Genomic DNA, 10,841 nt, shown 5'->3' on the forward strand with positions numbered 1-10,841 from the left:
GCAAACAAAATCTAAAAATTCTAAAACTACATTCTCTTGGTTAACATAGATTTACTTTCATGCTTGGTTTTTTTTTTTTTTTTGAGAGTTTAAACTTCTTAAGATACTCACTTTATCGTTGACTGAGACCTTGATTTTCAGCCATGTGGTTGATTTAAATGAAACTGTTATATGTCTTACTGACATTCAGACACTCATTGTTGTCCTAGGGCAATGCACTTCTGGAGTGACAGGTGGCGAGTTTCAAGGGTTCACATGCTGGCTCACTTTGCTTACATGGCTCTTTCAGTAAGAGAGATTGGGCAGGGCAAGGCTGTTCTTGGAGTGCTTTTTTTAACTTGTACAACAACTACTTCTTAGTGGTTGAGCATTGTTACCATAAAGATTTTAAAAATGCCATACCAAGTTAACCCATGCTTTATCTTGATACCACATCAGTATTTGGGAACTTTGGAAACTTCAGTTACCCTCAAAATGTCAGAGTAATTCCCAGTGTTGTCTTAACTTCAGCATAATATTGTATCACTGTGGCTTCATTCCTTTATTCTCCTGCCCCAGAAATCTCATCCCAGGATTAAAATCTTAAGAACAATTTATTCCCTAGATAATCCCCACACTACCTTTATTATGGAATTCCTTCTGCCTAGAAGGGACCTTCCTGCCACTTCTCCTTCTGTTCACATCTGAGTGGACAGCTTTTTTATGAAAACTTCCATGAGTTCCACCTTCTCTCACCTGACATAGGGTTCTCCCTCCTTTTAGCATTTGTGGCATACTATGTATCCATTAATCTTTTGCCTAATGTATGGATTTATGAGTATATTATGTATGGTCATTCTCCCTCATATTACTGTTTTCAGGTTTTTTATTCTAACATTTCAAGTGTATTTTCATTTCTGTCTCCTGTGTCAAGCTGTTTTCTAAAATTCCATCCCTCTTTAGGTTTCATCTTTGCTGGATGGGTTTTTTGGATAGATCATATTCTTCCATATAACCTCAAATACACTCAGCTAGCCCTCAGTCAGCCTCTTTCTTATGATTTTCTTCCAAGCCAGAGCTGCCTTTAATATCCCCCTGCCTTTTTGTGTAGTCTTTCATCCAAACAACTAAAAACACGTCCTGACACCAGGCTGATCCTGACTGATCCTGAAAAGTCAAAGGGAAGTTTGATTTCCAGATTCTCTAGCTCCTGAAATCATTTATGACCCTGTTCCTAAAACACATTTATTTAAAACAACACCTTTTACATTTTTATACTTTTTGCTAGTGATTTATTATTTTGTTTTTAATACATAGAATTCTTAATTGCTATAAGGTAAATTTATTAAAATTTACCAAAACTTAAATGAAGAGAAAATTACAATCCTGATTTTGTTTAACTTTTACTTTTTAGCTCTTCAATACACTTAAACATTGTCTTCATATAAAACAGTCTAGGATTAATCAAAGCAGAACAGATTACTGCCAAGTGACGTCTTGACTTTTTTCTTTTTTTTTTTTCTTTTTTTTTTTTGATTTTTAGGGCTGCACCCATGGCAGATGGAGGTTCCCAGGCTAGGGGTTGAATCAGAGCCTACACCACAGCCATAGCAATGCAGGATCCAAGCCACATCTGTAACCTACACCACAGCTCACAGCAACGCCAGATCCTTAACCCACTGAGTGAGGCCAGGGATAGAACCTGTAAGCAACCTCCTGGTTCCTAGTCGGATTCATTTCTGCTACGCCCCGATGGGAACTCCCAAGTCTTGACTATTATATCTGTATTGTCCCTACCCTTCAGTTAAATCAGATTCTTTCTGATTGGACCTGCTCATTGCTGTAGACTCCAGAAGAGCCTCTGTCTCTCAATTCTCCTTCTGTTCCAATTACCATTTTTTGAAAATGGAAAGGAACAAAAAATTTTACTGTTAAAGAAAAAACATAAGGGCAAAGAGGAATACACAATGTGGTTATTCATTGTCAGATCAGATTAATAGAGCTTTTTTCTTAGATTCCAGTATCACAAAATAATGGAGCTGTGATTTTAGAAGCAAAATACTGATGGCTTAGTATTTATTCTTAGCAGCCCTAGTCCTGACCCTTTTTTCTTTGCAGGAAATTCTATATTGCCTTTTTCCAGATGAAACTACCAGAGTAGCCGTATTTTCTAACTGCCGAAGTAGTTAGTAGCATTTGGAGATGAAAGTTCATCCATTGAGTAAAGACAGAACTAAGGCTCTGTGTTTAGAGCTGGGGTGGGGTGGATGTTGACTGAGCCCTCAAAGTCTCATCTTCAAAAGAGAAGTGGAGTTCCCTGGTGGCTCAGTGGGTTAAGGATCCACTGTCATCACTGCTATGGCGTGGGTTCAGTCCCTGGCACTTCTGCATGCTGTGGTCACAGCCAAAAAAAGAGAGAGGGAAAGTAAAAGTGGGTGAAAAGATGTGAAAAGAGACCAGAAAGAAGATGGTACAGTGTGAGGCAGGGGAAACAAAATTTTCTGCTTTTACAAACCCCTAGCCCAACTATAGCTTTAAAATAGCTTTATCAGCCTCTCTGAGCCCTAGGTTTCCTATTTGTGAGGTGGAAACCATAGTATCTCCTGCACAGGGCCGTTGAGAGGCCTAAATGACATAATCTGTATGCAATTCTTAATAACATGTTTCTGGTCTAGTTCTTATTTTTAATGACTTACTTTTATTGAATTATTTTATTCTGTTTTCCCACATGGGAGCATAGTGGAATCTACAAATCTTCCAAAGTTATCTGTAGAGTTTTAGGCATTATTTTTTCCTCTGGAAATGACCTTATTTTGAAACCCTGCTTGGAAGACTTGTTCTGTAAGATCAGTGCCTTCAGAAATGAATTGTATGGGACACAGGGAGGGGAAGAGGGAGGAACAGGTATTGTTCAAGAGCTGGTCTCTCTTTTTGCTGTAATCTAAAATTTTACTGGCGTTCCTACTGTGGTGCAACAGGATCTCTGACATCTCTGCAGCATTAAGACACAGGTTCAATCCCCAGCCCGGCAGAGTGGGTTAAAGATAGATAGATAGACAGATAGATAGAAAGAAAGAATTTTCCTTGCTACCTCCCCAGCACACCTCCCCACCCCATCCCCACACAGACATATAGCTGTCATAGCTTTAACTCTCAACCATAGTCTAAAGCATTATTTTGTTTGTAAATAAGTTAAACACACAAAAATTACTGGAACCAAGCTGAGAGAGAAATCCTTTGAATATGATACTTAAGGAATTTGCCTTACAACTGTAAAGTTGATATTGTTTTATGTTTGTTAAATGTCATCAAGTTTTACATATATCTCTGGCTTTTTAATTTACATGAATTCTGATAAGTAACAATACTTTTAACCTAGTAGCTTATAAAATAGCAAGGAAATACAAGTTAAGAGAAATTAAGTATACCATTACTTGTCATGTTAGTAGTTCCATAATCAAATGTTTATTGAGTGTCTGCTGTATGCCTGGCACTGTCCTTGGGAATGAGTAGACAGTATGAATAAAACAAACAAGATCTTTACTTTCAAACAACACTCAGTTGCTAAACCCATTTCCTTTTCTTTAGGGTATTTTCATTGTCTCCAAATTTTAGAGCTGAAAAGTGCCATACAGATCATCTAGTCCAACTTCTCTATTCAGATGAAGAACCTGAGCCACTAAGATTCACAGGAGAGTAAGAGAACTTAGCAAACAATTCCAAATAATGACAGCAAGCTATAGAAAAATCACAAATTATGAGAATTCACTCTTATCATTAGTGTCATAAGTATGAGTTTAGAAAAGGAATAGATTTGGAGTTCCCACTGTGGCATAGCAGAAACGAGTCTGACTAGTATCCATGAAGATGTGGGTTTGATCCCTGGCCCCGCTCGGTGGGTTGGGGATCCGGTGTTGCCCTGAGTTATGGTGTAGGTCACAGATGCAGCTCAGATCCTGTGTGGCTGTGGCTGGCGGCTGTAGCTCCAGTTCGACCCCTAGCCTGGGAACTTCCATATGCCATGGGTGTAGCCCTAAAGGCAAAAAAAAAAAAGAAAGAAGGAAAAAAAGAAAAGCTACAAATTATAAGTTCAATTATGTTAATAGATTTCATTATATTCAAGTTAAAATCAAGGAATTAAGTATTTTTTCCTTCTTCAGTGTTACAGTAGAACCATTTTTGTATTGTATAGTGACTAAATCTATAAATACTTTTTTGCTTATATACTAAAAGTTTCAAAAGCAACCATATAGATGATGCTGTTTATCAGTGTCTAGATAGTGTTGATAGAAATAATATGCTTTCCTGCCTTACTTAGAATCATAGAGTTCAGATCTGGAATTCAGACCCCTTATTTCGAGGATAAGAACATTGACTCCCAAAGAGGTTAATTGACTTGCCCAAATAAGAGCCAAAATTAACAGCTTACCTTTAAACAAGAAATTAGGTTAAAAGTCATAGATACTAGAATAGTCTCTTGGCATTACTTATATTGATATATATTTCATGCTAAAAAATTCACTATTCAGTTGCTGGTCACAAATCATTTTTCCCCCACAATATAGGTATTGTCTTCTGAGAACTCTGAAGCAATGTCAGACATTGAGGGAAGCTCTCATTGCTGCAGGAAAAGAGATAATATGGCATGGGCGGACAAAAGAAGAGCCAGCACATTACTGTAGCATTTGTGAGGTGAGTAAATGTTCTTATCAACACTTGTTTTGTAAACCTCTTACCTCTTCAGTTTTGGTTTCTCTTTAGTTATTTTTTTAAATGTACTTTTATGTAATGCATTTTACTTAAAATTGACATTGTGTTCAATCTTGTTATTTAGCTACTATATTAAAATGTAACCTGGTGATATATGTTATTTCACTATGAATTAATTCTAAAAGCATCTACTGAAGTTATTATTTGTCAGGTAGGTTAACGCTTGGTCCCTGGCCCCACAGGATCCTATCTGTGGATTTGACCAACCACAGACTGAAAATATTGGGGGGAGGGAATATTCTAGAAAGTTCCAAGAAGCAAAACTTAAATTTGCCATGCACCAGCAATTATTTATATAGCATTAACATTATTTTAGATATTTGAACTATGGAGAAGGATGTGCCTAGGTTATATGTAATTATATGCCTGTTTTATGTTAGGAACTTGAGCATCCTAGGGTTTTGGTATCAATGGAGGATCCTGGAAACAATCCCCCATAGATACCAAGGAACGACTGTGTTTAACAGATGATAATTCATCAAGTTTAGTCTTGAGGTTTTTGTTTTTGTTTTTTGCGGGTTTTTTAGTCTTTTTAGGACTGCACCCGCAGCATGTGGAGGTTCCCACGCTGGGGGTCGAATCAGAGCTGTAGCCGCTGGCCTACACCACAGCCACAGCAACGCAGGATCCGAGCTGAGTCTGCAACCTACACCACAGCTCACGGCAACGCCGGATCCTTAACCTACTGAGCAAGGCCAGGGATCGAACCCACAACCTCATGGTTCTTAGGCGGATTCGTTGACCACTGAGCCACAATGGGAACTCCAGTCTTGAGATTTTAACCTGGGAACAGTCCAGATGTAGACAGATGCCAATAAACTGGATGTAGTTCCGTATAGCTTTAGGCAGATCATTGTTCTGTCCTCTCTGGTACAGTTCACAATATACTGGTCAATTTTCTCCTCTGGCCAAGGCAACAAGAAATGCAGAAACTAAGATATAGTACCTGCTTTGAAGGAGCTTTTATCTTATTTGGGGAAGACAAATTATAAGCAGTTGTAATGTATATGAGACTAGTAAATGTGAAGTTGGTCTTACTAACTGTTAGGATAGCACTAAGGGAGAATATGACCTAATTTTTCCCTTCTAGTATTGGCATAATGGTTCACCAAAGTGAACTAGGTTAACATTTGAGTCCATTCCGTGAAGGATGAGTATGACTTTTCGTGGGCTAAAAAAATGAGAGTTGGAAATAGAATGAATGTTGTTACGAGCATAGGAAATGTAATGGCTTATTCAGAGAAAAGGTAAATAGTCCAATGAGACTGGAACACACACTAGGCAAATTCTACTTATTAGTCTAGTTGGTAAGAAGTTTGCAGAGCATCTTGGATGATTTTAAGGAATTTGATTATTTATTCTGCAGTCATTGAAGCCATCAGAAGCTTTGGGGCAGGTACCCAAGTTGGGTAGGTATTTCAGAGAGAAAAGTGATTGGAGATGATGGATATAGAAAGCTATTGAAATGGTTTTAAGAGTGGTTATCCTAAGGCCTAGGCCAGACCCTGGCAGTGGGGGAATATTAAAGAAGGAGAGGAATTCAAAAATGTTTCTGTAGGTAAAATCTTCAAGACAACTCATTAAATGGCAGACGTGAGGGACAGGTTGAAGAATGTTCACAAACTTCCTAACTCTGATTATGAGGTTCTTGTTGTTGCTCATTGATGATAATGGAAAACATCGTGAACTCAAGGATTTTAAGTAACATAACTTCAAAGAAGACATGAAGTCATGAGAATTTTTTTTTTCATTGAATAAGTTCAAGGGTATACCAAAGCTAGGGAGATTAATGATATCTTTCAAACCTTGAAATTCTGTAATTCCGACTCTTATTTGAAATGATTGAATCCATCAGCTGTTTTTGTTGTGTAACCTGCCAAAGATGCCATTGGGATATCAGATAGATTTTACTTAGGTGCGTTTTATATATATACGTCAGAAAAATGAATGCATCAGCTTTCCAGTATTTGAAAATGACTTTTATCCTGAACTGTTTTTCCTTATCCTGCCTGAACCTTAGCAGCTCATCATTCTCTCTAAGATAGAGGTATTATTTCTAAAATCATGCTACACATATGAACATACTTTTTGATTGTACTCATATTCCTTAACATGATACTTATAACTGAATACTCACTGTCGCTTACCTGTCAGTTTCCCTATCTATAAAATAATCAGATTACATTCACTTAACAAGTTTGTTTTGAGGTTTGGCTAAGCACTAAGTACTGTGATAATGCTCTGGAGTTAACGAAGATGAGTAAAAAAATGTAGTCGTCTTTGAGGAGCTCATTCATAGACTGAGGAAAGACAATATCCATTAACAGTGCCCTGATAAGTACTTCATTGAGAAGTAAACGTTGATTGTATAGTCATGTTTTGAATTTAAAACAAATAGGCTGGCCTTTATTAAATGTTTGAATTAGGCTTTTGCCTAATTGTAATGAGTATGTCATTTCCCTAGGACACTCTCTTAAATATGCATTACTACCCATGTCTTTAGGTTAGGTGCAAAATAAACCTGGTCTGCTGAAGATTCTTAAAACACAGCCATGTTTATCTTACTATCTACTCTTAACCAGTGATCACTGTCCACAGCTCCATGTAAAGTAGAACACTGTGATTATGCTCAAGTAGTACAATAAATAAATTCTGTTGTCTCTGTTGAATGCTTTTTCTCTTGTATAAAATAGGTGGAGGTTTTTGATCTGCTTTTTGTCACTAATGAAAGCAATTCTCGAAAGACGTACATAGTGCATTGCCAAGACTGTGCACGAAAAACAAGTGGAAACCTGGAAAATTTCGTGGTGCTAGAACAGTACAAAATGGAGGACCTGATGCAAGTCTATGACCAATTTACATTAGTAAGTGAAATCAACATGTGAGTATGTAGTTAGCTGGATGGGGAAGCAGCAGTGTTTGTTCTACCACCTGATCTAGTAGGAGGTAATACAAAATATTTAAATTTTCCTTTGGCTTGTTAGATATTGAATGAGGAAATATTCATATCATTGTCCTTTCTTCCGCTTCCAGGTATTTATTCCTGTGAAATTGGCATATGTCAGTTTCATGGGAATAATGTCACAATAGTTACGTTTAAAAATCTTTGCGTGCTTTTTAGAACACGGTCATATCCTTTATGTCATTTGACCATAGTTGATACAAGTGTTGGTTTATGTACTTAGATTATTAGTGTGTCCACAAAATGAATCAGTAAGTGTGCTTTTAATATATTTTAATTGTATTTATTTAAAATCTTGTCCTTGCCAGAAGTATTAACTTCATGGGACTATTTGATGGAGCTTAACTTCCTGGTATGTTTTATAACCTTATGAAATTCAAATATCTTTACAAATGGTGCACAGTTTTTAATTTTAAATAGCAGATGCTTGAGGGAAGCATTTTACTCTAGCACATCAATAGTTTTATGAATAGAAACAGATATAAGTTTATGAATTGTTGATTCCTCCAATACTTGCATATGTGATCAAAAACTGAATTTTTGAAATTTAGCTCCTGATATTGTCACTTGGATGGTCTTCACAATTGCTTGAAGGAAAAGAGCATTATCTGGAATATGTTAAACAAAGATATATACGTCTAGTTGAGATAGGTTCTAAAGCAAGTCACTAATGAAATTGTAATTGATTTGTTAATTTTCCACAAGCCTTCTTTTTATTTTTAAGCCATCTCCCCCAAAAATCGTCAACCTAATAATGTTCTAGGAGTTTTAAACTAATTGGTGAAGAAGTACAGAAAAATGTGGGTGCACTGAATAAGGTATTGGTCTCAGACTCTTAGGAAAATCGGCCAGGTGGGAGACAGGAAGGGACGTTGTGCTTGACAGAGGACAGCAGGCCATTGGATTTCCTTGAGAATTATTACTTCCCTTACCTTCATACTCAGGCTGTTTGTAGCCTTGAGCTAGGGAACGATATTAACAATTTGTATACCAAAGTAACATACCTCACTTTTAATTTCAGGCTCCTCCATTACCATCCTCCTCATCTTGATGTTGTTCCATGGACGTTAAATGAGACCTTTTCTGCTATTCAGGAAGTAACCCAGTTCTGCACCACTGGTTTTTGTAGCTATCTCTGTAAGGCTGCTGGCTGAAAACTGTGTCTATGCAACCTTCCAAGTGCGGAGTGTCAACCAACTGGACAGGGGAGAGCATTGCTCCTTGCTCCAGGACTCTCACAAAGCTGATCAGCTGTACTTCAGAAAAAAAAATAATTTCCATATTTTGTATATATCTGACAAAACTGGCAACATCATACAGACTACTGACTTGAACACAACCTCTTTTATATTTCTCTCTTTCTGGGCTGATGAATTGGTTTTCATCTATCTTTTCCCCCTTCAGAATTTTCCTTGGAGAAAAATACTAGCCTAGCTGGTCATTTCTTTGTAAGGTAGTTAGCAATTTTAAGTCTTTCTTTGGTCAACTTTTTTTTAATGTGAAAAGTTAGGTAAGGAACTTTTTTACTGCTTTTATGTTTTTCTGTCTTGTTTTGAAACCATGACGGTTATTATTACACTTTTGGTTCCTAAATAAAATGTTTAAAAAATTAACAGCCAAGTCACAAAGATAATGGATTGCACATAGACTAAGGAATAAACTTCAGATTTGTGATTTTTGTTTCTAATCTTGATGTAAATTTACACTATTTATAAATACATATTTATTGCTTGAAAATATTTGTGAATGGAATGCTGTTATTTTTTCCAGATTTACCTGCCATTGAAATTTTAAGGAGTTCTGTAATTTCAAACACTACTCCTATTACATTTTCTATGTGTAAATAAAACTGCTTAGCATTGTACAGAAACTTTTATTAAAATTGTTTAATGTTTAAAGTTTTCTATTGTTTGAGTTTTAAAAAAAACTTTATGTACAGCGCCCAGTTTTTGTTCACTTTTCAAATCTGATTATATATATTTTATATATACTTGTGTATGTATATATAATATATATAGAAATCTGGATATATATGTATAAAGATTTAGAACTTAAATTTTTCTCGTTTTAAGTTTCACATCTATGGTAGATTTTTGAGGTGTCTACTGTAAAGTATTGCTTACAAAAGTATGATTATTTTTAAAGAAATATATATGGTATGTATCTTCAAGACCTAAAATGTCAGACTGGTTTATTGTTAAGTTGCAATCACTGCAATGACAGACCAATAAACAATTGCTGCCAAAATGTAGTATAATAGTAGAAAACAAATAGTGATTGAACTTAAGATTTTAAAGGGAATGTTACATGGGCTTGGCACATCCTGTACTTCACTTATAGTAGTGTTTTATATGGAAACACTAGGGCTCTATTTTAGAATGCCAATAAATTAAGAGACTTATTTTTTAAAGTTAGGCAATTTTGACATTTCATGCTTTCCTGCTTGTATGACATGATTTGGGCAGGGGAGGGAGTCTTCAAATTCTGTATCACTAGTAAAATATAGCAAGCTGTATTAACATTAACAAGTCACTTCTGATTAACCATAGTATTTTGTTTTATAATACTACCTTGCATTTGACACATGCTCACATTTTATCATACTGTTCCTAAAGATTTTTCCAGGAAGATTCAGTGAAGAAGCATAGAGAATGCTGTAAACGAGATAATGTATGACTAAAGAGAATTTATAATAATAGCTGGTGCTGACTGCGTTAACAAGTGCTCTTTTTCCAGATAGTTTTTGGAGTACGTTGTCCTCCTAGAAACAGTTTGAAGGCTTGAAAACGTGGAGATGTTTTATCCAAGTAGTTAAAAATTTGGCAAATATTGAATTTGAACACCTACTAGCAGCAATCATTTCTTAGTTATAATTTCAAAAGGAAATAATTACAAATTTATTTTAGTTAAGGAGCAAGAGTGCTTGTGTAAGTGCTGCTCAAGATGTTTAACCACCGATATTTTTAAAAGAACTCAAGACAAACATTTTTGTAAATAAAAATTGCAAGTCAACTCTCCAGAAGCAAAGATACTAAGAATGCTCAAGCTACGCACAAATGTTTCTTAACCATATCCAGTTTATCTTACTAACACAATGTCTTATTTTCTGCGGTTTGATTAAGGAGACTTA

The 10,841-nt window shown here is 36.0% G+C and overlaps 1 protein-coding gene across 21 annotated transcripts in view; it reads left to right on the forward strand.

Moving 5' to 3' along the window:
* KDM6A (lysine demethylase 6A) overlaps nt 1-10,125 on the forward strand; it is a 200,500-nt gene extending 190,375 nt beyond the window's left edge. For 10 of the 21 annotated variants that reach the window (XM_047764528.1, XM_047764517.1, XM_047764519.1 and 7 more), the window contains 4 exons: nt 3,568-3,675; nt 4,545-4,671; nt 7,443-7,613; nt 8,733-9,612. In XM_047764528.1, coding sequence (XP_047620484.1) covers nt 3,568-3,675; nt 4,545-4,671; nt 7,443-7,613; nt 8,733-8,762 — 436 coding nt within the window. In that variant the 3' untranslated portion in view covers nt 8,763-9,612. Of the gene's footprint in view, nt 1-3,567; nt 3,676-4,544; nt 4,672-7,442; nt 7,614-8,732 lie in introns of those variants that run through there. The other 11 variants (XM_047764520.1, XM_047764529.1, XM_047764527.1 and 8 more) reach the window with 3 other exon arrangements.
* The last annotated feature ends 716 nt before the right edge of the window (nt 10,126-10,841 follow it).

The sequence above is a fragment of the Phacochoerus africanus genome, chromosome X (assembly GCF_016906955.1).
Source record: "Phacochoerus africanus isolate WHEZ1 chromosome X, ROS_Pafr_v1, whole genome shotgun sequence".
Lineage (NCBI taxonomy): Eukaryota > Metazoa > Chordata > Mammalia > Artiodactyla > Suidae > Phacochoerus > Phacochoerus africanus.